The sequence below is a fragment of the Penicillium atrosanguineum genome (genome assembly GCF_028827265.1).
Source record: "Penicillium atrosanguineum strain IBT 20685 chromosome Unknown utg000006l_segment0_segment0, whole genome shotgun sequence".
Taxonomy (NCBI): domain Eukaryota; kingdom Fungi; phylum Ascomycota; class Eurotiomycetes; order Eurotiales; family Aspergillaceae; genus Penicillium; species Penicillium atrosanguineum.
Genome location: NW_026623138.1, coordinates 730,813 through 755,241, shown reverse-complemented (window position 1 = coordinate 755,241; position 24,429 = coordinate 730,813). Strand labels below are relative to the sequence as shown.

At 47.9% G+C, this 24,429-nt stretch overlaps 11 protein-coding genes across 11 annotated transcripts, besides 2 other annotated features; 4 read left to right on the top strand and 7 right to left on the bottom strand.

The window, feature by feature from the left end:
* Nucleotides 1-157: 157 nt before the first annotated feature.
* On the bottom strand, nt 158-1,145 carry N7443_007413 (SDR family NAD(P)-dependent oxidoreductase; the record flags this gene model as incomplete). Its single annotated transcript, XM_056887469.1, has 2 exons — nt 158-999; nt 1,073-1,145. 2 exons carry the CDS (start codon nt 1,143-1,145, stop codon nt 158-160), a joined length of 915 nt encoding a protein of 304 aa, XP_056739160.1.
* Nucleotides 1,146-3,649: 2,504 nt separating this feature from the next.
* Nucleotides 3,650-4,045, bottom strand: N7443_007412 (uncharacterized protein; the record flags this gene model as incomplete). Its single annotated transcript, XM_056887468.1, has 1 exon — nt 3,650-4,045. The coding sequence occupies one exon, from the start codon at nt 4,043-4,045 to the stop codon at nt 3,650-3,652; it is 396 nt and encodes a 131-aa protein (XP_056739159.1).
* Nucleotides 4,046-4,736: 691 nt separating this feature from the next.
* On the top strand, nt 4,737-6,860 carry N7443_007411 (fungal specific transcription factor domain-containing protein; the record flags this gene model as incomplete). Its single annotated transcript, XM_056887467.1, has 5 exons — nt 4,737-4,743; nt 4,799-5,636; nt 5,688-6,107; nt 6,191-6,399; nt 6,454-6,860. The coding sequence occupies 5 exons, from the start codon at nt 4,737-4,739 to the stop codon at nt 6,858-6,860; spliced, it is 1,881 nt and encodes a 626-aa protein (XP_056739158.1).
* A 267-nt stretch (nt 6,861-7,127) lies between these two features.
* N7443_007410 (uncharacterized protein) lies at nt 7,128-8,927 on the bottom strand (the record flags this gene model as incomplete). The annotated part of the gene is made up of 2 exons (XM_056887466.1): nt 7,128-7,916; nt 7,980-8,927. 2 exons carry the CDS (start codon nt 8,925-8,927, stop codon nt 7,128-7,130), a joined length of 1,737 nt encoding a protein of 578 aa, XP_056739157.1.
* Nucleotides 8,928-9,445: 518 nt separating this feature from the next.
* N7443_007409 (uncharacterized protein) lies at nt 9,446-10,479 on the top strand (the record flags this gene model as incomplete). Its single annotated transcript, XM_056887465.1, has 3 exons — nt 9,446-9,709; nt 9,761-10,145; nt 10,196-10,479. The coding sequence occupies 3 exons, from the start codon at nt 9,446-9,448 to the stop codon at nt 10,477-10,479; spliced, it is 933 nt and encodes a 310-aa protein (XP_056739156.1).
* A 63-nt stretch (nt 10,480-10,542) lies between these two features.
* Nucleotides 10,543-10,740: a sequence feature (Protein overlapping with rRNA (N7443_007408, KAJ5296515.1) was converted to a misc_feature.).
* A 221-nt stretch (nt 10,741-10,961) lies between these two features.
* Nucleotides 10,962-11,006: a sequence feature (Protein overlapping with rRNA (N7443_007408, KAJ5296515.1) was converted to a misc_feature.).
* A 1,689-nt stretch (nt 11,007-12,695) lies between these two features.
* N7443_007407 (uncharacterized protein) lies at nt 12,696-14,339 on the bottom strand (the record flags this gene model as incomplete). The annotated part of the gene is made up of 3 exons (XM_056887463.1): nt 12,696-13,310; nt 13,357-14,168; nt 14,240-14,339. 3 exons carry the CDS (start codon nt 14,337-14,339, stop codon nt 12,696-12,698), a joined length of 1,527 nt encoding a protein of 508 aa, XP_056739154.1.
* A 762-nt stretch (nt 14,340-15,101) lies between these two features.
* N7443_007406 (uncharacterized protein) lies at nt 15,102-16,546 on the top strand (the record flags this gene model as incomplete). The annotated part of the gene is made up of 2 exons (XM_056887462.1): nt 15,102-15,210; nt 15,267-16,546. The coding sequence occupies 2 exons, from the start codon at nt 15,102-15,104 to the stop codon at nt 16,544-16,546; spliced, it is 1,389 nt and encodes a 462-aa protein (XP_056739153.1).
* A 533-nt stretch (nt 16,547-17,079) lies between these two features.
* N7443_007405 (uncharacterized protein) lies at nt 17,080-17,869 on the bottom strand (the record flags this gene model as incomplete). The annotated part of the gene is made up of 2 exons (XM_056887461.1): nt 17,080-17,505; nt 17,558-17,869. The coding sequence occupies 2 exons, from the start codon at nt 17,867-17,869 to the stop codon at nt 17,080-17,082; spliced, it is 738 nt and encodes a 245-aa protein (XP_056739152.1).
* Nucleotides 17,870-18,089: 220 nt separating this feature from the next.
* N7443_007404 (uncharacterized protein) lies at nt 18,090-18,860 on the bottom strand (the record flags this gene model as incomplete). The annotated part of the gene is made up of 1 exon (XM_056887460.1): nt 18,090-18,860. One exon carries the CDS (start codon nt 18,858-18,860, stop codon nt 18,090-18,092), a length of 771 nt encoding a protein of 256 aa, XP_056739151.1.
* An 851-nt stretch (nt 18,861-19,711) lies between these two features.
* On the top strand, nt 19,712-21,421 carry N7443_007403 (KIN17-like protein; the record flags this gene model as incomplete). Its single annotated transcript, XM_056887459.1, has 5 exons — nt 19,712-19,940; nt 20,013-20,156; nt 20,203-20,309; nt 20,359-20,493; nt 20,543-21,421. The coding sequence occupies 5 exons, from the start codon at nt 19,712-19,714 to the stop codon at nt 21,419-21,421; spliced, it is 1,494 nt and encodes a 497-aa protein (XP_056739150.1).
* A 790-nt stretch (nt 21,422-22,211) lies between these two features.
* On the bottom strand, nt 22,212-23,015 carry N7443_007402 (putative allergen; the record flags this gene model as incomplete). Its single annotated transcript, XM_056887458.1, has 1 exon — nt 22,212-23,015. The coding sequence occupies one exon, from the start codon at nt 23,013-23,015 to the stop codon at nt 22,212-22,214; it is 804 nt and encodes a 267-aa protein (XP_056739149.1).
* Nucleotides 23,016-24,429: the final 1,414 nt, after the last annotated feature.

The window sequence follows — 24,429 nt, the reverse complement described above, 5'->3', positions numbered from 1 at the left end:
TTACTTAGATAGCCATCAATTATTCTATGCTGATGCCTTCTTATCTATTTTTCGAGAAATCAATGCATCCAATCTTGAAATTTATAAATCCATTTCTATTCATAAGAACGCACGGTTTGTAAAGAAATTTGTACAGAATCACCAAATATCCAACCCTCTAATAAGAAGCCGGCACAATAGAAATCCGGCCTCCATCAGTAACTAAGATATTACCATTGATATAACCACCGGAGTTACTAGCCAGCCAAACAATCAAACCACCCATATCCCCTTCACTGCCACCTCTAGTAGCAGGGATCATCTCACGCGGGAATGAACCATCCTCAATAGCTTGACCAGGAATACTAGCATCCTGGAAAACATGGGTTGCCATATCAGAATAATAAAGACCAGGCGAAAGACCGTTGACCCGAATGCTGTAATAAGCAAACGAAGTAGAAAGAATTTTCACCAACTGGGTAGTCGCAGACTTAGACGCGTTAAAGGCAAAACTAAATGAGACATTCCGTGCATAGCCAGCAACTGAGCTAGTGATAATGACCTGTGCAGTTGGTGCTCCCACAACGCCAGCTCGCGGGGCAGGTCGTCGTTTGTTGGCTGCTTCAAGCAGGGGCAGGAATGCGAGAATTGTATAATAAGATCCCGTCACATTTACATTCAGCACTTTGTTGAATTCATCCATTGGAACGCTGAACAGCTTGTCGCGGATTTGGGACAGAGGTGGGAGGGAGCCGTCCGCCGCGGGCTGCGGAGGTTTCATAGAGGGGCCCATAATACCGCTATTTGCGATCAGGAGGTCGATGTGGGTGGTCTGGGCTGCGACTGCCTTGTAGGCTTCCTCGAGGGATTTTTTAGAGGTGATGTCGCATATAATTGGAATTACGGTGCCGTTGATGCTTTGTGAGATCGTTTCTTGAAGGGCATCTTCGCGTCGGCCCAGTATGAAGATTTTGGAGACTTCATTAGCGTCAAGAGCTTTTGTCATGATGCGACCGAGGCCTGTATTGAGTTCATGAGCTTTAATTCTTCTATCGCAAAGTCGAATATGCGGTCAAGGGCGGGTAATACTTACCACTGCCGCCTCCGGTGATCACGACAACCCGGTCTTTAACGGAGAAGAGATTTGACGCTTGTAGGTGAGACATCACGAGTGATTGAAGACGATTGAGAAATATAGGTTGAAAGAGAGAGACAGAAGGAGAGCAGTTCTTAAATATTTAATTCCAAACAATTTCCTGATAGCCTCACCCCCTTAACCACTTAGATTGACGGACTGCCGAACTACCAAGGGAACGGAATATACTCAACTGACAAACGCGGAGTTCTTGTCTTACATCATACAGATTAACTGACGTATTTTTATTCCATAAGAAATAACTTGTTGCAAGCCGAAACATGCCGACTTACTCCACTCGCACAGATTTCCGACTCTATCGTATCAATTCAGGAAAGATTATTACTTGCAAGCCGAATTGGATATTATTAATATGAAGGCCGAGCTCCGATATTACTCAAGCTTATAGAATGAACTAGACTCTTATTACCGGCTAGGTCGGAGAAACTAGTGAGGTGCGAGCACAAAATACGGCGATCGTTATAGGATAGACAAGCAATAAAAGTCTGTTCCCGATTGGGAAAAAAGTGAGTACCCCAACCTAACCTAATACGGACGTTGGTCTTCCCTGTTTATCCGGAACCTAGCGTGATTTGAAGTTAATCTTGAGATTTAAGTTTTTAAGTGGAGCTCCCTCTAGCTTCAACGGACATGAGAAGAGATCAATTGCCTCTGATGGATGAGAAATCAAACACTAATTCAATAGAGCTACGATATTCCTAAAAAGATTTTATATGAAATGCTCGAGATCAATATACTATTACTAAGCGACCGATAATAGGAAAACAAGGTTAGGTTCTAGGTATAGAACCTAAAACCTACGTTAGTATGTTGGTTGGATTTTGATTCTAGGACCCATTCGCAGTTTTTGAGACAGTCTATATCGCATAGTCTGAATGGTGACAATGGAGATGATTATAATTATATAGATCCCGACGCTAGAGACGTTTTTGCTTGGATGAACCGATTGAAGAACGATGACAGGCTATGGCTTTAGCATTCTCTTGGTCGAATTTCTGGAGGTGTGGGAGCCATAAATGATACACTGCAAATGATACATATTGACGGTGGATTTGGCAAATTCCAGGTCCTCGTTTGAATCCGCAAGCACTAAACATGCGATACAGTTGACGCAAGGCTGATTTCTGTCTGGTTAACGTGAGCACCGGGGAAGTAACAGGATGGTTGAATACCAGTGCCGAAGTCATCCCTGATTAGTACAGAGTGAGTATCGCTGCTACTGGCGCCTCCGTATCTAAAGGAGTTAAAGTGTTCTTGGGCGACTTCACAGGCGAAGCCAGAGCTGATTATATGAATTTTGGCGAAGGGGAAAGGCCAAGGTGGGAAGCCAAGGGGCTTGTGAAATGGAAAAGGGAAGAACCAGTGGAAGGACCTAGGTCAAATTGCTAAGGGAGACCACAAGCGCGAGAATGTCCACATGGATATGCTCACATCAAGCAAACGTGCGGATTATGCTGTTCTTGATGAAACAAGCGGAAGAACTGAGCGGTACAAGAAATTGGCAGTGACAGAGGCTGGGGTGGAAGTATTGAGAAGAAATTGCCGAAGACCCCAATAAATCAATTGAGGGTGATTTTGACTGGCAATTCAAAGCAAATAACGTACATTTTGCTGAGCAAGTTCCTCTCCTCCTTCAAGGCTTCCTCAAGATTAACTTCTATCCAACTTGGACGGTGATGGGCTGGCCGACTACCTCTATGTAAACGACCAAGGTGCCTCACGAGAGTGGCATATTAAGAGCACTGATACACCAGAGTATGGTCTGGCCACCCTGGTTGCTGAAGGAGTTGGTGTTCTGGCGTGACAAGTTCAGTTTGCTGATAAAAATGGCGATGGCCGTCTCGACTATATTGTGATAGGAGGCACTACTGGCCAGGCACGATCTTGGCACGATCTAGGCTTTCGGAAAGATGGATCTATCAGATGGAATACACCACTCAGCTTTGCGGACGAGGTCGCAACTCCTGGCCAGACCATCAGGATCACCGAGGCACGTCTTCTATACGTTCACGAACATGTTTTGCTGATCGCACATATTTGTTCTAACATCGATAAAGGCAGATGACTGGCGATCGGTGTGCCAATTACTTGGCCGTCAATTCTGAAAATGGGAGACTCATACTCTGGCGTAATCGCTGCTGGCCGCTCATGGGCGGTGGTAGTGAGGATGATGATGGTGGTGGTGGTAATGACGATGGTAACGGCGAGACTTCATATGCGGATGACGACGTTTATAATGATCCGCATATATTCTGTCACCCGCCATGTCTAACGGTGCTTCCTTTCGGGACCCTTCTAGAGATCACAACAATCTCGTTCCCACCGTATACAACCTCGGTCGACGTTGGTGACGGCACAAACACAATCACTGTCAGCTTTTACAACGTTCTAATATTTTCGTCGGAGAACAACGCCACTGTTCCAAGATATCCAAGCATTGATGTCGAGCCCGAGATGATTACGCTAAGATTGATAACGGACGAGAAAAAAACCACCACTTCGAATGAATTGATTTTATCTCCCTGGCCGAGAATCACAGAATGCCTTCTCGGTCGGACCAGTATAGTTTTCTTGACTTTCGTGCAACAGCCAGTTGCTTTGGAGTATGCGTCTGGCCGGGATGATGGTAACAACATACTCTCCGGACAGATCACAGCGTTGAATGAACCCGTCTTTGGCAGAGGGTACTACCATATTCGTCCAATATATGTGCTGGTGATCCACATCAACGTTGATTCCATCAGGCAATGTTCTTATCTCGGTAATCAACTCTCGAATGTCAGAGCCATCCGGTTTGCAAGTAAGAATACGACCATTATGCTCAGGGTAGGTTGGAAGGCCAATGTCGAGGAAATAGAGTCGGCCAGTGGAAGTCACAGCATGGGGACGCTGGGTAGCTTGACGAGTCATATCATGAAGAGAAGGGAGTATTACTTCCAGACGAATTATTGGAAATGACTTGCATGGACTCTGGCATCGTCGAGAAGTATGTCAGAGGAATACAGGTCATGCCTTTAGTACTTTCCGGATTGCGGATATTGCGAATTTTGAAAAGTAGATAGTGTGAGCACAAAGACGGAGATCTGCCTGCCATGGCATCGTCAAGCCGACCAAGTTCACCGCTATTATGACAAAATCGGTTCCGTCCTCACTGCTACAATCGAATGTTTGACAATTTTCGGAAATGTCCCAATCCGGGATTCCGTGTTCTCGGGGTGCAGGGAACGGAACGGAAGATGATGTAATCAGGGGATATCCCGGAACCCAGGTGGGAGGAAGTCTCGGAAAGCCATTTGTGGTCTTTCCTCCAAGCCTACCAGGATGATGTTCTCATTCCAGTCGGGGAACCCAGCCCCACAGGGGTCTAGAGTACCGAAGCCAAAACGTTCCAAGATAAGCATCGCTTGTAACGTTTGTAAAGCCCGAAAAACAAAATGCGACGGTGTTCGACCAGGTAAGCAAATCAAGGGAAGCTTAACGGGGCTTTATTAAGTATATATGCTCATCATTGCGGTATCAGTATGCGGTCCTTGCTCGAAGAGAAAACAGGGTTCGCAACTATGTGAATATCGCGGGACTGACCATGACTCTCCTTCATCGAATGGCCAGTAAGTACCAAAGTCGAGCACATCACATGGATTAAGCTGCTATAGAATAAAACAGCTGATACAGATGCGAGAAAAAGTCCAGATGCTGCTCAAGGGAGGATTGCGATAGATCACAGTACAGAACAGTGTGGGCAGAGAAGCGTTCACCGCAACGATCGTTCTCAAAACGACGACGACGAAAACGCCAGCTTATATAGCGGCATAATACCAACCGGCAGCTTATTTGGTGCTTCCAGTGGTGCGCATATCCTACATGAAGTTGGAACCGTGACAGGCCCAAGAAGCGCCTTTGCGAATAAGAGGCAACAAACGAGTCAAACCCTGCCTCATAACAAGCTGCCCAAGCTTCAGAGACAGGCATCTCAAAGAGACTATTCAGATGTGCAATTTGTGATACCCACAAGAAAGGTGGCTGACCATTTACTGAATATCTATTGGGACTATGTGGATAGTGCTTATCCATGGCTTGATCGGTCTTCTATCGAAAGCGCATATGAGACGCTGTGGATCAAAGACGGACAGCTCTCGATAAACGAGAGGGCTTTGCATTGCATTCTTAATCTCATGTTTGCCACATCTTGTGTCGCATCCCAGGCACAGCCACCTCTGTCTCGGTATCAATCCTCCGTTGAGTTCTTTGATAGAGCTCAAGAATTGATGTCTTACGAATTAATGGACATTTACAACTTCGAAATCATTCAGATCCTGCTGCTCACTGCAGTGTATCTTCAGCACGAGAAAATGCCACAGAAATGTCTACGAAACATTAGCACAGCAATTCATATAGCGCAGGAACTGGGGTTGCACATGCCTGAAACCATTGAGTCTATCAATGACTCACGTGAGCGAGGCATTGCGCGTCAGGTTTGGAATGGATGCGTTATCATGGACAGGTATGATATAGATCGTTGATGTTTCTGATCCACGTATACTAATACGCGAAGAATTGCTTCCATGACATTTGGCTTCGATCTCAAGATTCCCCAATCGGTAGCGAAGAAAGGATTGAATTATTTGGCGCTCAACTCAGTGGAGGTCTCCAGCGGCGCTGGACGCAGAAGTCTTCCTTCCAAGTTGAATTTCTACGTATCCTTCTGTCGTCTCCACTACATCATAGGAGAGGTGTTGGAAACATTTTATTATTTTGTTGATTCCGATATCGATCGTGCAGCAAGCAGAAATATCGCTGGCGAGAGGCTAGGCTCCTCGCTGTCCTTTGATAAATATGCGAGTCTGTTGAAAATTGAGTCTGAGTTATGCAATTGGGCTCAAAGTCTCCACCCTTTTTTTCAAATGCCATCAGATCTTGAAGACCCAACACCGACGAAACATATCACACGTGAAGCAAATGTCTTACGTGCCCGGTACGTTATGTGAAATCTGAGGGTGCGAATTATAGACTAATTACTTTCAAAAGATATTTATCCGTCCGACTGCTCCTTTATAGGCCTTTCCTTCTACAGCTGCATCACCAAGGAGCGGGCAGCACTCCAGCATTTGGTCTGTACTCAGATGACCAAATCATGCAACATGTGATTTTTCAATGCCAAGTCCAGTGCACCAAGGCTGCGAGGGATATGATTGAGTTTATTGTCCGAAATTTGCCGGAGCAGAAGCAAGCGTATCTTTTACCATCGTATTGGTACACTGTCTCATGTAGGCCATTCTCTCAAAATGGTCTAGTGAAAAGGCTAATGTTTTTTTAATTAGATGTATACATGGCTGTGACTATGCTGTTAGCAGCTCAGATGTCCCCGCGAATAGTGGAGACCTTCTCTGCGGCTCATTTGAAGGAAATGTTAGAACAAGCGCGGGGGATCCTCAAAGACTATGAAAAGCATACTCCATTGGCCTCGAGATGCAGGTCTGTCATCAAATTGATCGAGGAAAAAATGGATATACACGGCCTTGGAACGGAGCAGGTTCTAGGAGAACCTTTAGAGGAGATCTTGAACCGCGAGGGCACAATTGAACAAAGGGAATATATGGAAGGAGAAGAACCACAAAATCTGGCTTGGGTTGAGAACTACGCCTTTGATTGGAACGATTGGCCTATGTTCTTTGCACAGCTAGACGATGAGCCTTCCCCAACTGTGAGATTTGAACAGGACACTTAATGTTGTATTCGCAGAACACGTGGCACCGAAAGCCTACGAAGGCGAAGATACCCAGATTGAAGATCGAGCTAAAAGGATATTTGAACCGAGAGAGAAACGGAAAAATTACACAAACAAAGGTTGTCACTATTTCAAAGAGGAACTGCCCGGAGAACTAGATAATACAAGAGCACAAGAATCATCCTAAAGTTGGAAAGTGTACTTTGCGAAGAACCACATTCTCACCCTTACCCAAGCCTCACTTGGCGTAAACAGTCTTGAGGCAAATCAGAGCCATTCGATGTTTTGTGGGTAGTAGCAGTGGGGAACTGCGGCTGTCAACCAGCGAGGCGTCAAACTTGAATCGCCTAACTGAATCACAGGCTTCAGATTCTCAGTGGGACCCCATGGTCCGTCTTGGAAACTGGTCATGAATGATTGAGGTCCAGATCCAAAGTATTGAGGGAATACGCTTTTCCATCCATCCATAACGACATCAAGTATTTCCAGCACGAACTGCGAAGGGCCGATATGACCCCATTTAAACAACTGTTTACTCTGATCGACAGTCTCAGGAGAGTAAAGACCGATCTCCGGTTCCAGTGCGATCGCGTCGGCCTTCACCAAAGAGCTTGTCACACGGTACGAGCCACCATGTCGAGCCCGATCACGGAGTGCCATTAGAGTTCCCAAAGCAGCTACAAGACCAGTCGTCATATCGGAGATTGGAAGAGGCGGAAGAATGCTCGTGCCGTCCTTGAAGCCCAAGGATCGGCCCATCACGTAGGACGAACCTGAAGCAGCATCTCCGATCTGCTGCCAGCCAGGTCTTTCATGATACGGCCCGTCGGGACCGTAACAATTCTCCTCGACGTACACTATGCCCCTTCCGCGGCTGCCGGCCATCTCGAGGATCTCGTTGACTCCGAAGCCTTTTCTTGCGATCGCATTAGGGCGGAAGCCTTGCACGAAAACATCGGCGCCCGAAACTAGTTCGCGCAAGCGGGACTTATCTTCCTCCTTGGCCAAATCAATGTCGATCGTGCGTTTCCCTGTATTCAGAGTAAGCTGCAAAGCCTATATAATAACAATTAGTAAAAGGATACTCCAACACAAGTAATACAGGCGCATGCGACTTACGTTAAGATCCACCAGTCGGCTGCAATTCACACGGATAACATCAGCACCAAGCGCAGCGAGAGTGCATCCGATGACAGGTCCAGCAATGATTCGAACCAGTTCTACCACTTTGATGCCGGCTAAGGGCCGCTTATCGTTTGAACTTTTAGGCAATGGAATCGGAGGAGTCGGAATTGCATGCGACTGTCGAGAGTAGCCGACTAGCGGGTGATCAGCAAGTCTCTTTCCCATGAGTGTCTCTGACCACCCCTGAGGCGTGAAACATATGCTGCCACAGAACCCGTTCTTGATGTTATGCATTTCCAGCTCGTCTGCGGTCCATTGCTCTACATGTCGGCTTATGTAATCATAAGCATCGTCCAAGTCTTTGGCGGGATAGCCAGGGTCCATTCCCATTGATCGCAAGACAGGGCTGGAATCAAGAGAGCCGTGAAGCTGATACCAAACGCCCGGGGTCTTTGTTTTGTACAAAGCAGTGGTCCGTTGGCTAATCGGCGTAGACATCCAGCCCTGCTGGAAATCCGGCTGGAACAAGCCCGACAATTGGTGCGACTTGGCAAGTTCGGGTATGCTCTTGCCATTCACTGAAGCCGAATAGATTGTTGCGAGCCAGATAGCAGCATGGTCGGTGTTAACAGAAACCTTCTGAGTACTCGCTGGGGTGCCATCACGGTCTTCGACAATCTCGTGGGCTACTACTCCACACATGGCGTGCAGAGCAGCTGCAACAAGGGGAGCCTTGAAGGGGCCAGGAATTGTTGGAAGTGAGCTTCCTTCAAAATTCGCAGTTTGCCAAATACTTCTGTCTTTGGTGAAGCCAGGAGTACTTTTTGCGAGGTACTCAAATATACGAGCAGCATCCTGAGGCGCTGGGATGAATGTCTTATCCATGAAAGTTCCTGGACCATAGACATCTCCGCTCGGTATCGTTTCGTGTGTTTGAGCCATGTTGAAATCAGGGAGTATTGCTCTGGATGTACAGGTCCTGAAAGCAAACGATGGAGAGAAGAAAAGGTCTTGAGAAGGCCGTCCTTTGAGATAAAAGAACTAACGAAGATCAGGTCATCTTCATGTTGCGGGTCTGTGGCGTGGGGTTTCGGAAGACGGCAAGTCGACACGGAATGCATCGGGATGCGTCGGAATCGTCCAAAATGGTAACTTGCTTTTCCGCCCATTGGTTCCGACCCGTCATTTTCCCACAACCTTCCAAGGGTTTGCGTAATGGAACATGATTCTTAGCAGGTTCTATGACAGGTGCAATTCCATTAAGCCGACCATGGAAAGTCGCTGCGTAATATTGTGGATAATATCTTGTGAGGGTTGGAGTGTATTTCCTCTTTAGGTAGTTCGGTTGCTCTTCCGAGTTGTTTCCGTCAAAATCAGACAAGTGAAGTGGACTTGCGGACTATTTATTGCACTTTTCTAGCCAGCTCAAACATGCCAGTTCCCATTCATGATCCAACATCATGCCTCTTTCTCTCATCAAGACTGTCGGTGTGATCGGTACTGGAGTGATTGGCGCCAGTTGGACCGCGCTTTTTCTCGCCAAGGGTTTGAAGGTTATAGTAACGGATCCAGCACCCGAAGCCGAGGCCAAACTCCGTGACTATCTGCAAAAAAATTGCGCAAAGATACCAAATGCTCAAGTGACGATCAATGACTGCTTCAAGAATCTCAGATTCGTCAAGGACATCGACGCTTATCTTGGGGATGTAGATCTCATCCAAGAAGTATGTTTAACATTCTGAGCCACTGCTAAAAACTTGCTGATTCAATATAAGAATGGACCGGAGAGACTGGACTTCAAACGCCGCCTTTTTGCTCATCTAGACGCAAAAACCCCCGAGCATGTTCTGATCGCATCTTCGTCCTCCGGTCTCCCTTCATCAGAATTTGTCACTGAGTGCACAAACAAGCCTGCCCGTATTCTGATTGGTCATCCTTTTAACCCTCCACACTTGGTGCCTTTGGTGGAGGTAGTTCCTCATCCTGGAACGGGTGATGAGTACGTGACTGCTGCGTGCCAGTTTTACCGAAGTCTAGGCAAAGACCCGGTAGTTGTGAAGCAAGAGGCTCCTGGCTTCATCGCCAACCGACTCCAAGCCGCTTTATGTGCTGAAGCCTACAGCCTTATCTCTAGAGGAGTCATCTCAGCTGAAGACCTTGGTGTGTATCATCTGTTCCATTGACCTCGTGCGTCCTTCTGACTTGACTAGACAAAACCATGACATCCGGTCTTGGGCTTCGCTGGGCATTGACTGGACCCATCATGACCAACGCTCTCGGCGGAGGCGGAGACTTCAACCATTTCATAGATCATCTGGGACCGGCATTCAAATCATGGTTGGATGACATGCACCAGCACCAATTTAAGCTTGATTCCCCGGAGGAAATTGGCAACGTCAAAGGGAGAGTGAATGACTGGGTATCACGCGTCAACTTGGAAGAGGTCGAGAAGAAACGCGATGAAGCTTTGGTTGATCTTGTTCGAAATAAATGACACGGTTTGTGTAAAAGATCTCTAGATATCGGGAACTCAATAGAACGTTTTGTCTCTATAGAAATTTTGAAAGTTGAATATACGGAGAACACTCTAGAGATCAGCCGCCAAAAAGCTGTTTCAAAAAGCAAAAATAAAACAAAAACATACAACAGCAGGGATTCGCTGGTGGTCACCCACCCAACTACTAACCTGCCGGCGTGTGGCTTAAGTACGGCTGAGCGGACGGGAAGCCCTGTTCTCCACACCCTATGGTCGTATGTATTTTATGTCATAAATCAACTATTTATATAGAGCACGAAAATTCCGAAGGTAACAGCTCAATAGACTGGGTACGAAGTGAGTGAGAAGTGAGTGAGAATCATTCTTAGCCATTTCTCTGTCTAGACAATATCGCATTCGTCATTTTTTGAATCTTTTTGTCTAGCCATTTTACCCCCAAATACCGTAGAAAACAAAAGGCCCTTATCTCTGTTTTACAGCTATCTCTATCTCGAAACTTTGCTACTTTCCAATATATGTTCTAATAACGACAGCCTTCAATCCTACTCCGAAATCCTAAATATCATCCTCCCCCTAACGTAGAAATAATATAGTTAAACGCTTCGTATCTTCGATACATCATTGTATACTGGTAAGGTATTCCATTTTCTAAATAGACTAACATATTTCCACGTTTGCTTAGTATTGTAGCCTCGAAAAAAATTGTATAAGACCACTCGTGAATAAGACGATTTCTGGGACGTACTGAAACGTATTCTAGAAAAGCTTATTGTCTATATCTGCAAACCTTTTCCACCTAAGATGACTGTCAGTGAATAAGTTTCAAGTATAGTCGCAAACCGTTATATAGTCCTAGGCTTTCGGGTCCGTGGCGGACGTAATAAAGGCCACAACAGTATATCTCCCATTCCTATTTTCGCACGCGTTATTCCCTCCTATTTTGTCCACTATGAACTTATGGTATAATTCTTCAGAGCAACTACAATACGAGACCAACAAACTCATATTCAAAAAGACAAAAACATACAACAGCAGGGATTCGCTGGTGGTCACCCACCCAACTACTAACCTGCCGGCGTGTGGCTTAAGTACGGCTGAGCGGACGGGAAGCCCTGTTTTCCACACCCTATGGTCGTATGTACTTCTTTTCCATTTAAATGAAATCATATACGGCTCAACATCTGGTAAACTAGTATTTAGTTACACTATTACTTGATTAGGTAAAAATAGTGGCCGGCGATTCCAATATAGCTTGAGTCGAGATCAATTCAACGTTTGAATATAACCTCGCAAAGACACTTCTGTACAAGAGGATTCGATCGTTCGCATATCAATTTGCGAATGTCTCGTAATGGCACAGCCGATGAGCTCCCATTGTAGAAGAAGTTTGCCGTGATAGACTGGAATACCCAGCTAGTACTCAAATTTTTAAAGTCACTAAATAGTAGTCGCCATTGACTTGGCAGGTCGAAGCGATTGTCCAGGTGCTGCCAAGAATGCTATCGCCGACATTGGAAAGAAGATATGATATTGAGATTACTCCCAGATTGATCCACGTGTTCCTCATGGTTGAATAAGTCCATTATCTAATGCATTCGGTTTTTACTGTGCGGTGTACTCGCCAGTGATCTTCTGGGAATCGAGGTATACCAAAGTCGTGTAGAACTAGCTGGATCTAGATAAGAACATCCGGGTTATGGTATCCGCTAAGCAGAGCTCTCTGTACCTGTCCAGGATTGCATCGCAGACTACGTTGATTCAGATTCCAACCTCTGGCGAGTATGTGGCCTGCAGTAAGCACCGATACGGTCTAGTAGAATTTTCAAGAAGATGTATTTCTAAATACTCCATCACTGGAAAATACGTAAACCCAAGATCAGCAATTTGGTCTCTAAAAGATAAAGACAAGATGATCTTAAGAGATATGTGCAACTAGGCTTTTAACGGGGAATTAGCAACAAAGTCTGAGAGAAATGGGATCTGTCGGGCTTTAGTAGCCACATATGAAATTAAACTGGCACGGGCGAAGGTATCCTGGAGGACATGCTTATGGCTGGGTTTCAGATGGGTTGAGATTGTTTTGCAGTTTCTCTCATGTGTGTACGTGTCACTGGGGTTTACCACTGTATACAAATCTAATCACCGAAGGCTGTCAAGAGAAGGCTGCCTCTAAGGCTAAATGAAGTCGTAGGGGCAGAGGAAGCCAAACTCGATCAATCAACATCTAAGATTTGATTGTCTGGAACTGTTGACCACTTTTCGCTCTCACAAATAATCTCAGCACCCCTGATCTTCGTAGGCAGAAGGAAGCCACCCTTAATGCTGGACCAGGCAGCGTCTCCAAGGCCAGAAGTTGAATCACTTTCAAAGTGCTGGGGGCACATGGGTGTCTCAAAATTCTTAAAAAGTACGGCACGACAACAAGGATCCGTGCGCTGACCTAGACACAAAACTGAACCTGGTAGTACTTCCATGCCGGCTCCGTCGAGCAGGGTACGCCAGAGAAGAGCAGCAGACTGTGTCCGCGTCTTTCTATCCCAGAGATACTCTGCGCCCTCGACAACGGCTTTTTGTATCTTACCAAGTGCGTCTCTTTCGACTTCCTTTGACTTCTCGGTTCGCACGCCGAGTGCCATGGCAAAGGCGAATTGGCCCTCTAGAGCGTCGCCATAATCTCCCCAGCTGGTTATTTCTGGTGCGCGCGGCGGGGTGGAGATCTTTGGAAGATGGCCTCCAGTGACGATCGAGATGTCATGACCGATGGTCTCAGGAAAGGCTGACGAACGTGCGATGTGTTGGTCAAATGTGGACGTGATATGACCGATTTTCTGATGGTTTTAGCCCGAGAAGCGCGTCAACATCCACAACACTTACCTCTTTTGGTTGCCCCAACCACATGCTCTTTCCAAGAGACGAGTTGACGGCTGCTCCCACCTTGAGACTTTCTTTAACTTTCATCACGGTCGCGATCGAGAACATCGCTTTGGTCTTTTCGAGCAGACTCGCGCGTTTACGGTTCGGGTTATCTTGGGGTTTATTCACGTCGACAAAGGCGTGTGTTGGGACACAAATGCCCTGCGATCCATCAGTGAACTCCAACTTGAGACCCAAAGACGCCGCGGGATCCGTTTGTTCGGGCGATTTAGTGACTGCACTCTCACTTTCCGGCAGTGTCTCCGCGGGATAATGGACAGCGACAGCATAACCCAGCCGCAACAGTCCGAATGACGGCACACAGCCTTCCAGCCACGACGCTTCGATGTCCCTCTGACTACGAAATAAAACAACGAGATAACCCGCGATGAAAACTCGAGCCCCGATGGCTGCCGGGAAGAAACGACGCAGCGACTCCAGATATGCCGCCGGGAGAAACCTCCGTGGGTTGATCACGCCTTGCAGAGGATCCTGACGACTGCCACTATACACCTGCGAGATCTGAGGCAGCAGATGTTCTGGCCGAAAGTGGATCTCCCGCCCGCCCGCGTGTGTGTCGTACATCGGCACGTAAGGTCCAATGCTTACAACCCACATGATCTTTTCATTGACTTCAGTCTCAAATACAAAGGTACAGGGCGCTAGCGATCGATGATGCGTTCGAAGCAGTCGTTCACTGCCAAGGCTCACAGTGGCCTGCAGCGCTTTGGCGGCGGCTTCATCAGGCGGGCCCCACTCGTCCGAGTTCGTCCCTGGATTCCACCGACAGGAAGCTGTCAACACAAGGATTTCCTCAGAGGCTTTTTGAATGGGGTCAGCTAACTAGACACGAGAACCAATTCTCTGGGCGAGTGGATAGAGCTCGGTGATTTCAAACTATCCACACAGTCGATGGGGATCGGCGGATATGGGTATGGGCTCATGACTTTGAGATCCCTGCAGCAACTATACCACGATCAATCCCTGTCCTGGAATGCACAATGATCAATCCACCCGGGGGGGGAGGGGGGCTGGGACCACATCAAGATGATGTCAATGCCCTCAGCTACGGACCCACTGACCGAGCTTCGTGACAGCCCCTCAGACCACCCGTGATTTTGTTTTGTTATCATCCACTCTGCCAATCACCTTCCGTGCGATATTCAGCAACAGTTCGCACAAACCGGAAAGCAGAAAGCAAAGGCAGGGGGCTAATAAAACCGGGAAACACAGGAGCGGTCAAGACGCGCGAAGACTGATGGAGCAACCCGAGCCTAAAAATCTGCAGGAGGGGGCTGACCATTATGCTGAACCCCATTGTCTCCAGTGGTCGCACTACAGCCCGTAGCGCGGCAGGTTCTCCAGATGGCCCCAGCTGGCTGCAGATGGGCTCCAGATATCCACCTATCAATACTCGATCGGCAACCGCCAATCTGCGCTATTACATCGCGATCGTGCCGATCTCTTCAGCTAGACCGAAGCTGTGTCGAACGATGGAGACTGGAAAGGCGCCATGTTCCTCCTAGGTCCAATGAAAGGGATCGATGAGATCTGTCGATCGGAATGGCCCAGCTGAAGATTGGCCAAAAGCTGAGAGGTCTTTTTAGCTGCTCACCACCCCCGCTTCCCATGCGCCTGGCAGCTCTCTAATTTTTTCTTCCCTGTCTGCTTTTTCTTTGTTCAGCACCGTGATATCCCTCTTCGCCATGCCTACTGAGATCCCCTCGCCGCCTGGTATTCCCATTCTGGGTAATGTGTTCGATGTCGACCCCAATAACACCTGGACCTCGTTGAACAAGCTGGCCGCTCAATATGGTTAGTGCGCTTCTACTAGACAGTACTCAGAATTTGCAACTCATGATCGATAATAGGCCCAATTTTTAAGATCAATGTGCTGGGTCACCAGATCGTGTTTGTTGGCAGCGTCGCCCTTCTAGAAGAGATTTGCGACCAGACCCGATTCCGAAAGTGTGTGACGGGCCCCGTGGTCGAGATCAGGTATTCAGTTCACGACAGTCTGTTCACCGCGTACGAGGGCGAGAAGAGCTGGGGCATCGCCCATCGTATTATGTACCCGCACGTCACCCAGGAAGCAACCGATGTCGCGTTCAACGACATGGCCGAAGTGATTCCCGACTTGACTAAGAAATGGAGCGCCAATCCCAAGCAAAAAGTTAAGGCGTCTGACGACTTGGATCTTATTCTGTTGGCGTCCTGTATGAAGTGTTTCTTCAATCAACGTGTCCACGTTCTGGAGAAGGGCGAGGAAGCCACCAAGGGTTGGGGTATGGTACAGGGCTGGGAAGGTGCTACAATGGAGGCGCTGAAGCGCCCTACTCGTCCCAAAGTTCTCAACTGGCTGTACCAGAGCCGCTTCTCCAGCCTCACCAAGACTATGCGCTCGTACGCCAAGGACATCGTCAACAGCCGCAAGAACAACCCCGAACAATCCCGCAAGGACATGCTGGATGCGATCATCAACGGTGTTGACCCCGAGAGCGGCGAGAAGCTTAATGACTCCCAAATGCTCGACGAGGTCATCAACATCTTCATCGGCGCCGCCACTGCCGCCAATCTGCTCTCTTACGCCATCTACTACCTGATCAAGAACCCTGAAGCACACAAGAAGGCCTGCGAGGAGATTGACTCCGTCGTCGGAGACGGTCCCATCGACCTCGTTCACCTGAAGCAACTTCACTACGTGGAAGCCTGCCTCCGCGAAACCATCCGTCTCTCCGCCACAGCCCCAGGCTTCAATATCGAGCCAATCCCCTCCGACAGCAAGGCACCCATTTTGCTCGCTGGTGGCGAGTACCAAATTCCACACAACCAGCCCATGATCGCCGTCCTCAGCGCCGTCAATCGCGACAAGTCCGTCTTCGGCGAAGACTCTGAAGAATTCCGCCCCGAGCGCGTAATAGGCGACAAATGGGATAAGCTCCCCACCGCCGCTAAGAAGGGCTTCGGTAACGGCAAGCGCGAGTGCATTGGAAAACTTTGGGCGTGGCAATGGTCGTTCTTCACCCTCGCGAACATCATCAAGGAAAACACCTTTGAGTTCGCGGATAAGGACTACGAATTGCATGCCAATGGCGCGTTCAGCATCAAGCCGTTAGACTTCTGGATTCTGATGAGCAAGCGCCAGAAGTAGAGCGGTGGTGAAGGGAATGATTTTTGTCCAGACAGATTACTAGCGGATATGACGGTCGGTAATGATTTTGTCTACAGCTTATGATAAGAATGAAAGTCTCAACGAGACGAACTTAGTTTTTCGAATTCAGTATGATAGGGATGAGATTCTTTATTTCGCAGCCTAAACTTAGAACTAGCCATATATTATTAACTTTATATTAGAAATAACCAATTCCTGGTTGTGGAGAGCGAAAAGTCGGGGGACTCCCACTTCCGGACCGACGTCATTCAAGTTCTCGGCAACTGCCAGGAGACAAACCTTTTGCCTCCAAAATCCGTAAGATATTAAGCTAATCAATATCCGGTGAGGCTTAGCCTATCAATGTCGTTGAATCTTAACAGCCACCTTTCCAAAAGATGATAAGAGAGCTTGTCCATTCTTTGAGAGCCTCCTGGTATCTTGCATAAGTATCTTGGTTGGTCCAGATTGCCATCTAAAGGTGACGCTGGGCTTTGTGACTAAGCTTGAAAAATATGGATGAAGTGTACGGTCTATTCGACTGCAAGTGACCAGTCGTCGAAAATGCGACAGAATGGATCAACGCGCGTTCCATACGAGTCAAAATCCATCTCCAGTTGCGCCGAAGACCAAAGCTCATCGAGCAAATATGGTTTATCGGACGTCGCACTGATGCCCAATCCCATATCGGTACCATTTAAAGTTGACGGCTCAGGCGGTGCATCGATATTTGGGACAGAGTAATCCTCGTCGGCATTTGCATCCTCCACTTTGTTTTGATTATGCAGAAACTCTAACAATGAAAACTTGGAAGCTGTTTGACCTTCCTGAATCCCCTGCTGACGAAGTGTCGATCGCCATGCAGCGGTCAATGTTTGTGATAGCATCCCGTCGCTGTGCGCTTGGTAAAAATCCGTCACGACGTCAAGGCTGGTGATGAAGCCGTTGATCTCGGATTGCTATGTACAAATTAGTGAAATTTATAAAAAAGAAAGCATTCCAAATACCTACAATCTCAGCCACAACCGGATACAACACGGCCAACCGATCCAAAAAAGAAGAAATGATCGTCAACTCGGCTTTAAGACCAGCGTCACAATCCAAATCCCACAAATTAACAAGAATATTCGCGCACTGATATGCATAAATTCCAATCGACTGATCCGATAACCAGAAAACATGCGCTTCACTCAGAGTATCGGACCACAGCTTGCACATAGCCAGAGCATGATGCAAACATAGCCGTCGACAGTTTTCAGCATAGTCGATTGGGACTTGGCGCTGTATGTCTTCCGTAACGGACTCACGGATCCCGGGGATCATCATTCGGTAGAGATCGCAGTGACATTGGCGCCATAGAGTGTGGAGGTTGATGTACCCTGTTAGATCGGATGTGTAAGCGCGGCAGAGGAGGTTACGGTGTGATTCTTTTAGATGGGCTGGCAGAGACTCAGAAAATATACGCAATCTAGAATCGAGGCCCCGGATGCTTTCGCGGGCGGTATATGGGTTTGTTTTGGATGCGATTATTAGTTTCGTGCATCTAGAATCTGTTAGCATGTAATCTTTTGGGAACTGAGTTCAAGACTGACTCCAGGATGGCGTGTCGAATATCTATCAGCCGGGTGATATATCCCATGATCCCAATTCCGGATTCCAATTCTGGGGTTGTAATCGTTGGTTTCAAGACAGGGGTTGAAAGAGGGATATCGAGATCGAAATTCCTCTCCTCACACGGCAAATTGATATGTATGGTTTCAGTAGCACAGAGCGTCAACTCGGGAAAACCACCTGCATACAGCCTATCCAACATAAATATCGACCACATGAGTCTTCGGCGAACTTCTTTAGAAACAAAAGGCATTTTGCCATCCGCCTCATGGTTCAAGCGAATGCCGTACGCCATCCGTGCAGCCATCGCCGAAGCAGTCCACATACTGGAGATTTTTCGGGAGAGAGAATACCAGCAGATGAGCAAAAGAAGAATCTGGAGATTCTGAACTTTCATTTCGCTTATCCGGGGCCAGATTTGTGCTTCTACTTCCCGAAGCCAGTCAGATGTGTAGTCTTCTGTGTTTGGCTGGACAAAACGAGAGGCGATTCCGCAGACACAGCGGAGGAAGAGCGGGTCGAGATTGTTATGATGGAAGCTTCGAAGGAAGGTTGGCTTGTGGATGAAATTGTACTGCGGTATTGAGTTGAAGTACTCGAAGAATGCGGTGACGTGGGATTCGAGAAATGTTTTATCTGCTAGCTCCATGTTTGCAATAGGTTTACTGAGAGCGTCTTCGGCATTTTGGATGTAATCGGGCATTCTGACTGTCTCAGGTTCCTGAGAATAGGAAAAGCTGTGGGTGGAGGTGAAAGTACAGTTATTCACGTTTTTCCTGCGCCTGCTGGGAGGATATTGGCAATCCAACCCGCGCTGCTCACAATGGCGACATTTCGGCCAGCCACCACCACAGCGCGACTTGGAGGCTCGACAGGGACGGCATGCTCTAGAGCCGCGGCGTCTTTCTATGCCACCGATCGTATACTTAATCCGGGAGCTTGAGCTTTGAAGCAAACTCGGGCTAGGCGTTGCATCATCTGGGGAATGCGATAGGAACAGACAGGAAAATTGCAGCCTCTGGCAATTCGAGCAACCACCAAGCTCACCATCGCAGCGGACCTAGCAGGATAAGCTTAAGATCAAGCCGTCGAATAATGTGAGAGTCTCACCTTTCGTTTTCTACACTGTACACAGGTCTGCTTCTTCACCTCATCAGCCATGGCTTTGCAATCATTCACAGTCATGATACAAGGTAAGGGCATCGCAGGGAAAAGAAAAAGAAAAGACCGCGACCGATGAGAACATGGATCTAATTTATGGCGAATCTACGACATTCATCATTGGCCCCGTGCATGTACTAGTTTCCCCACAAAAGAATCAGCGTCGAAGCCCCTTTTGACTTTCCCCCGCATTTTGACCACATTCGTGCGGCTTTCGGTCCCGACAACCGGGTGATAGCGGCAATCGGGCATACGCCATTTGGTCTCCGCCTGAGGGAATGTCAACTTAGCCTTCAGATTCATAGCGAAAGATGTAGTTCAAAAGTAGGCACTTGCCCTGGTCAGGAACAATGAGACCCGAGACAGGCATTGATCACTGTCTCGGCATTGATCATGGCATCCATCACGAAGCATTTTAACCGGACACTTGCGCTGTCGTGCTCGTTGATCGCTCTGTCGCAGATTAATTATGGGTTTGACAACCAGGCCTTCTCAACAACTCAGTCTATGACTGCGTTTACTGAACAATTCGGGGACTACGACCCAGAAACGGGCAAATATGCAATTCCAGCCTATTTCTTGTCCCTCTTGGATAGTTTGAATTATATCGGTTTTGCTGTTGGTATGCGTTGACTTATATACTCCCATCCCTACCTGTGGGCACTGGTGGTGATTGGCACTGATAGTATGGCAGGCTTGATTATTGGCAGTTTGGCCAGCCAGCGTTACGGACGCCGTATGTGCATGTTCTCCATGAGCTGCTTTGCTCTTGTCACGGCAACGATTACTGTGACTTCACACAGCAAGTCTCAGATTCTGGCTGCTCGTATTTTGAACTGTAAGACAGACATTCGCCGAAATTGCCCGAGGTCTAATCTGTCTAGATGTGTATATTGGCATGGAATTATCGGTGGTGCCTGTTTACCAGTCAGAAATTGTGCCTGCTCCTGTCCGTGGATTCATTGTTGGTACATACCAGCTTAGCATCAATGTCAGTGATGACCCTTACAGAGAGAATTACTCTTACTGATGAATGATAGCTGGGAGGCCTCATAATTAACAGTATTTGCCGTGGGACGAGTACACTGGAGGGCAACAAATCTTGGAGGATTCCATTCGGACTGTTCTACGTGACTCCATTTGTCATAGCATCTCTAATCTGGTTTGTGCCAGAAGTAAGTCAGCCTCCGAGTAAACACTTGAATTGGCTAACCTATGGCCTAGTCACCCCGCTGGCTCCTCCTTCAAGAACGCATCGAAGACGCTGAAAATTCCCTAAAACGCCTCCGCCGTGGAACAATGACCGACGAAGCAATCGCAACCGAACTAAAATCCCTACGAGTTGGTCTCGCGCTTGAGCCTGAAAAGGGTAAATTCAGAGAACTCTTCCAAGGAGTGAATCTCAAACGCACAGCAGTCGTCGTAGCCATCAGCTTCTTCCAACAAGCCACCGGACAATCATTCGCAAGCCAATACGGGGCTATATTTGTCAAGTCATTGAACACGATCAATACATACAACTTCACCATCATAACCAGCTGCGTCGGCACGGTAGTTTGTCTCTGGTCGAATTTCTTCAACGACAAGATCGGTCGGAGAAAACTCTTTATCGCCGGCTCTATGGTTCAAATTGCCGCTCTATTCACTATGGGTGGCCTTGGGACAGCAAGTCCAATTACGAAACAAGAAAGTGCAGGAATCGCGTCCATGATCGCGGTCTTCGCTGTTGGCTTCGGATTAGGCTGGGGACCCCTGACGTACGTGGTTGTCACGGAGTTACCTGCGCTATCACTCCGTGATCAATCACAGCGTGTGTCGGCTCTAGTGAATATCGCGACTAATTTTGCGGTCACATTTTCCATCCCTTATCTGATTGATGATGGGTATGCAGATCTTCAATCGAAGGTTGGATTTGTCTTTGGAAGTATTGCCGTTTGTGCGTGTATATTCGTCTACTTGTGCGTACCGGATTGCCAGGGTAAGTCTCTTGAAGATATTGATAGGCTGTTCCATGAGGGTGTTCCGGTGAGAAAGTTCCGGGGGTATAAGTTGCCGCCTGTGGAGGGGGAGGGGAAGGTGGAGAAGGAGAAGGAGACGGTCTGATCGTCTGAGCAGTTCATGAAGGCTGGTGATATAATTGTGCATATCTCTGTTTAACGAAATGTGTATAGTTTTGAATGAGAAGCGCCTGGGGATTGAAGCATGTTGTCTCTTTACCTGAAATTGTCAACTCATGGGTGCGATACGATGTACATACATCTATTGAGGTGACATAGAAGTGACGTTGCCAGAGATATTTGTTCAAAGTGAATTCAAAAAACAAAATTTGAAGACTATGCAAGATTATTGAGACATGCTGATGCGAATTTTCATTTCTAGAGTTTGAAGACCATCCCTCTGCGGTTGCGAAGGGCATATGGGTATTAGACATGGCCCTTGGCCATGTTTCAATCTTAACCCAAGACACGAGGAAGCGCCCACTGAAGCGCCACGATCCTGAAAAAAAAATATATTTGATCTAGAATCGAACTGAAATATGTGCTGGTGACAAAAAGTCGCCTTGATGATCCCGCAGTGACGAGTTCGCCGCGCTAATCCGAAAGAGGTAATCTCTGGTGGGCACCCCTACGTATGCAATTATGCGGTCACCGACGCCACTGCACAATAAAATAGTTCTACTCAATGGGGAGATTATGAGTCAAGAGTAATTCGAACCAGTCAGAAATTGAAATTTGTAAAAGAATGTAAATCACATAAAGGACCAGCCTAGGTTTCTATATCAACATAGAAAGTAAAAGTAACCGTAACCGGAACGTATGGGTATAGGCCGAATCCCCTCACACCGAACAAAAAAGCAATTCTATATTTCATTCACACATCGACAAAGATACATTTAGCCGCTGTAGTCAATGGTAACAGCCAGGCGAACACCGTCACCGGAGGACAGGTTGCCACCGATACCGCCCAAGTCAGTCTCAGCGGGGGTGTAGGCGTTGTTAACAGAGCCAGCGTCGGTAGTGATAGAAGAGCAAGTTCCACCAATAGCATCGCAGATCTCCATACCCTGGACAGAGAAGCCAGCGTTGGCAGCCTGGATGTCGGAGACATCGAAACCAGACCAGCCGTTGTTGGTAGTGGAGCCGAAGTCGAACTCACCCCAGGTAGAGGCGTAGCCACCGTCAGAATCAGTGGGAATAGTGGAGCCCTCAGCAGCGGCCCAGCCACCCTGGGAGTCATCATCAAAGGCAATGTAGACAGTAGACCCAGCAGACAGAGTGAAAGTCTGGCAGGCGTTGCCGTACCAGCCGTTCATGGTGCCGTCGGCGCTGTACTTGTTCCAGATAGCGACGGTCCAGTCGTCGGTGTTGGAACCCTGGAACTGGGCGACGTACTTGTACTGGTTGGCGTCGGAGGCGGAGACCTGAATGATGTTGGAGCCGTAGGGGTTGCCGACGTTACCGGAGTATGTCACGTCGCTGCCGGAGGAGCCGGTGACAGCGCCGAAGCCGGCAGTGGATTCAGCGCCGGAGGCGGGGAGGCTGGTCCAGGCGGAGTCGGATGAAGAAGAGGAAGCAGAAGAAGCAGCCGAGGTGGTGGCGGCGGCCTGGCGGCGCTCGAAGCCCTGGGGGCGGGGAGCGGCAGCGAAGGTGCTGGTAGCGAGGCCTGCGAGGAGCAGGACGGACTTGGTAAACTGCATTTTGAGAGATTGAGTTGGTGAAGACCGTGTAAAGACAATAAAGTCAAGTATAAAAGAATGTGTCAAAAGGAATGAGTGAAGTAATGACTTCCGAACTATAAAGGAGTGTAGTTCTTTGAAGAGAGAGTGAGTGGTTCAACAGGAGGACAAGGAGGAGGGGGATGAGGCAGATTTAAATAGCTGCATAAGAGCAAAATCTTACAGTCCCGCCACTGCCATTTGAGCGTGAAGTCTGGAACCCAGTCGCAAGCCATTGTGCCTGGTACCTGGGGGGAGACATCCATGGAAGTGTCGGGCTGGATGTAATGAGGGGCAGGGTATACGTCAAGGGCGGCGAATTAGGGTACGAGCAAGCGCCGGCCTGGTAAGGAAGGAGTCATCGAGCGTGGGTTCCAGAAGGACTGTCGATTGGGTTGACGTGTGTGGCCTGGTGGAATCCACTGGAAATAGAGTACGACTATTGGCGATTAGATCGGAGAAGACACACTCCGCAAGTCCATTGTTGGTGGAGACGTTAGACTGTGACCCAGTGTCAAGTGCAGACGAGTAGCATGTAGGAGGGTTCACGATTCGCGTACCATCAGCGTGGGAGTGGACCTAGGGCCTGACCGGGGAACCCTTCGGAGTGGATGCTAAGGGGCCGCGAGGATACCCAGGGTAAGGTCTAGATTGTATAGCCAAAGGACATCTTTGTACATAGTCTCCGCATTCTATTCTCATCTTTGAGGTAATCGGGACCTCGATTTTGACTGGTCTTTGTCTTAGCCTTGAAAAGCCGTTGATCAATGAGCTGGGTGTTTTGAATGCAATAGCTGTGTATGCAACAGAAGTTCGCATGCTCGGCCAAGCCCCGTTAGATGTGGAAACAGGTGTTAAACTTTTCAACGGACTCGGGCTAAATGGGTAGGTGGATCGGATTCAGTGGACATACAGTGGGGTGGCTTCGTCGGCAATGGAGACTGGCGATCCGCCGAAGACTAGACTTAGCCGCTAAAAGGGACTGACGATTCTAGGCCCTCGTGGGTTCAAGTGAATCACATTACGCACTTGCTTTCCCTAAAAATAACCGGAAAAAATACGTTGTTGCTTAAGGGCATTCAAAGACACAAAGTTCTCCTGAATGAAGAATTATTTTCACACTCAGTTTCAGGCCACGTTTGTTTCCTTGGATTGTGCTTGAGTGGGGATCAGGGCAAGCTATAAAGCATCACGATTGGTCAAAATCAGTGATTTTGACCAATCAAAATACTTTGTGGAGTCTTGGCAGGGCAATTACGCCTTACCAACCAATCATATATATCAAAAGGCGAACCAAATTTGGAAGCTAATTTAACTGAACCGCGGAACAACATGGAGTTCCTGAACGCTTTGGCGCTCACTGACGCACCACGAGTCCAGTGGCGTTGTATTGAGT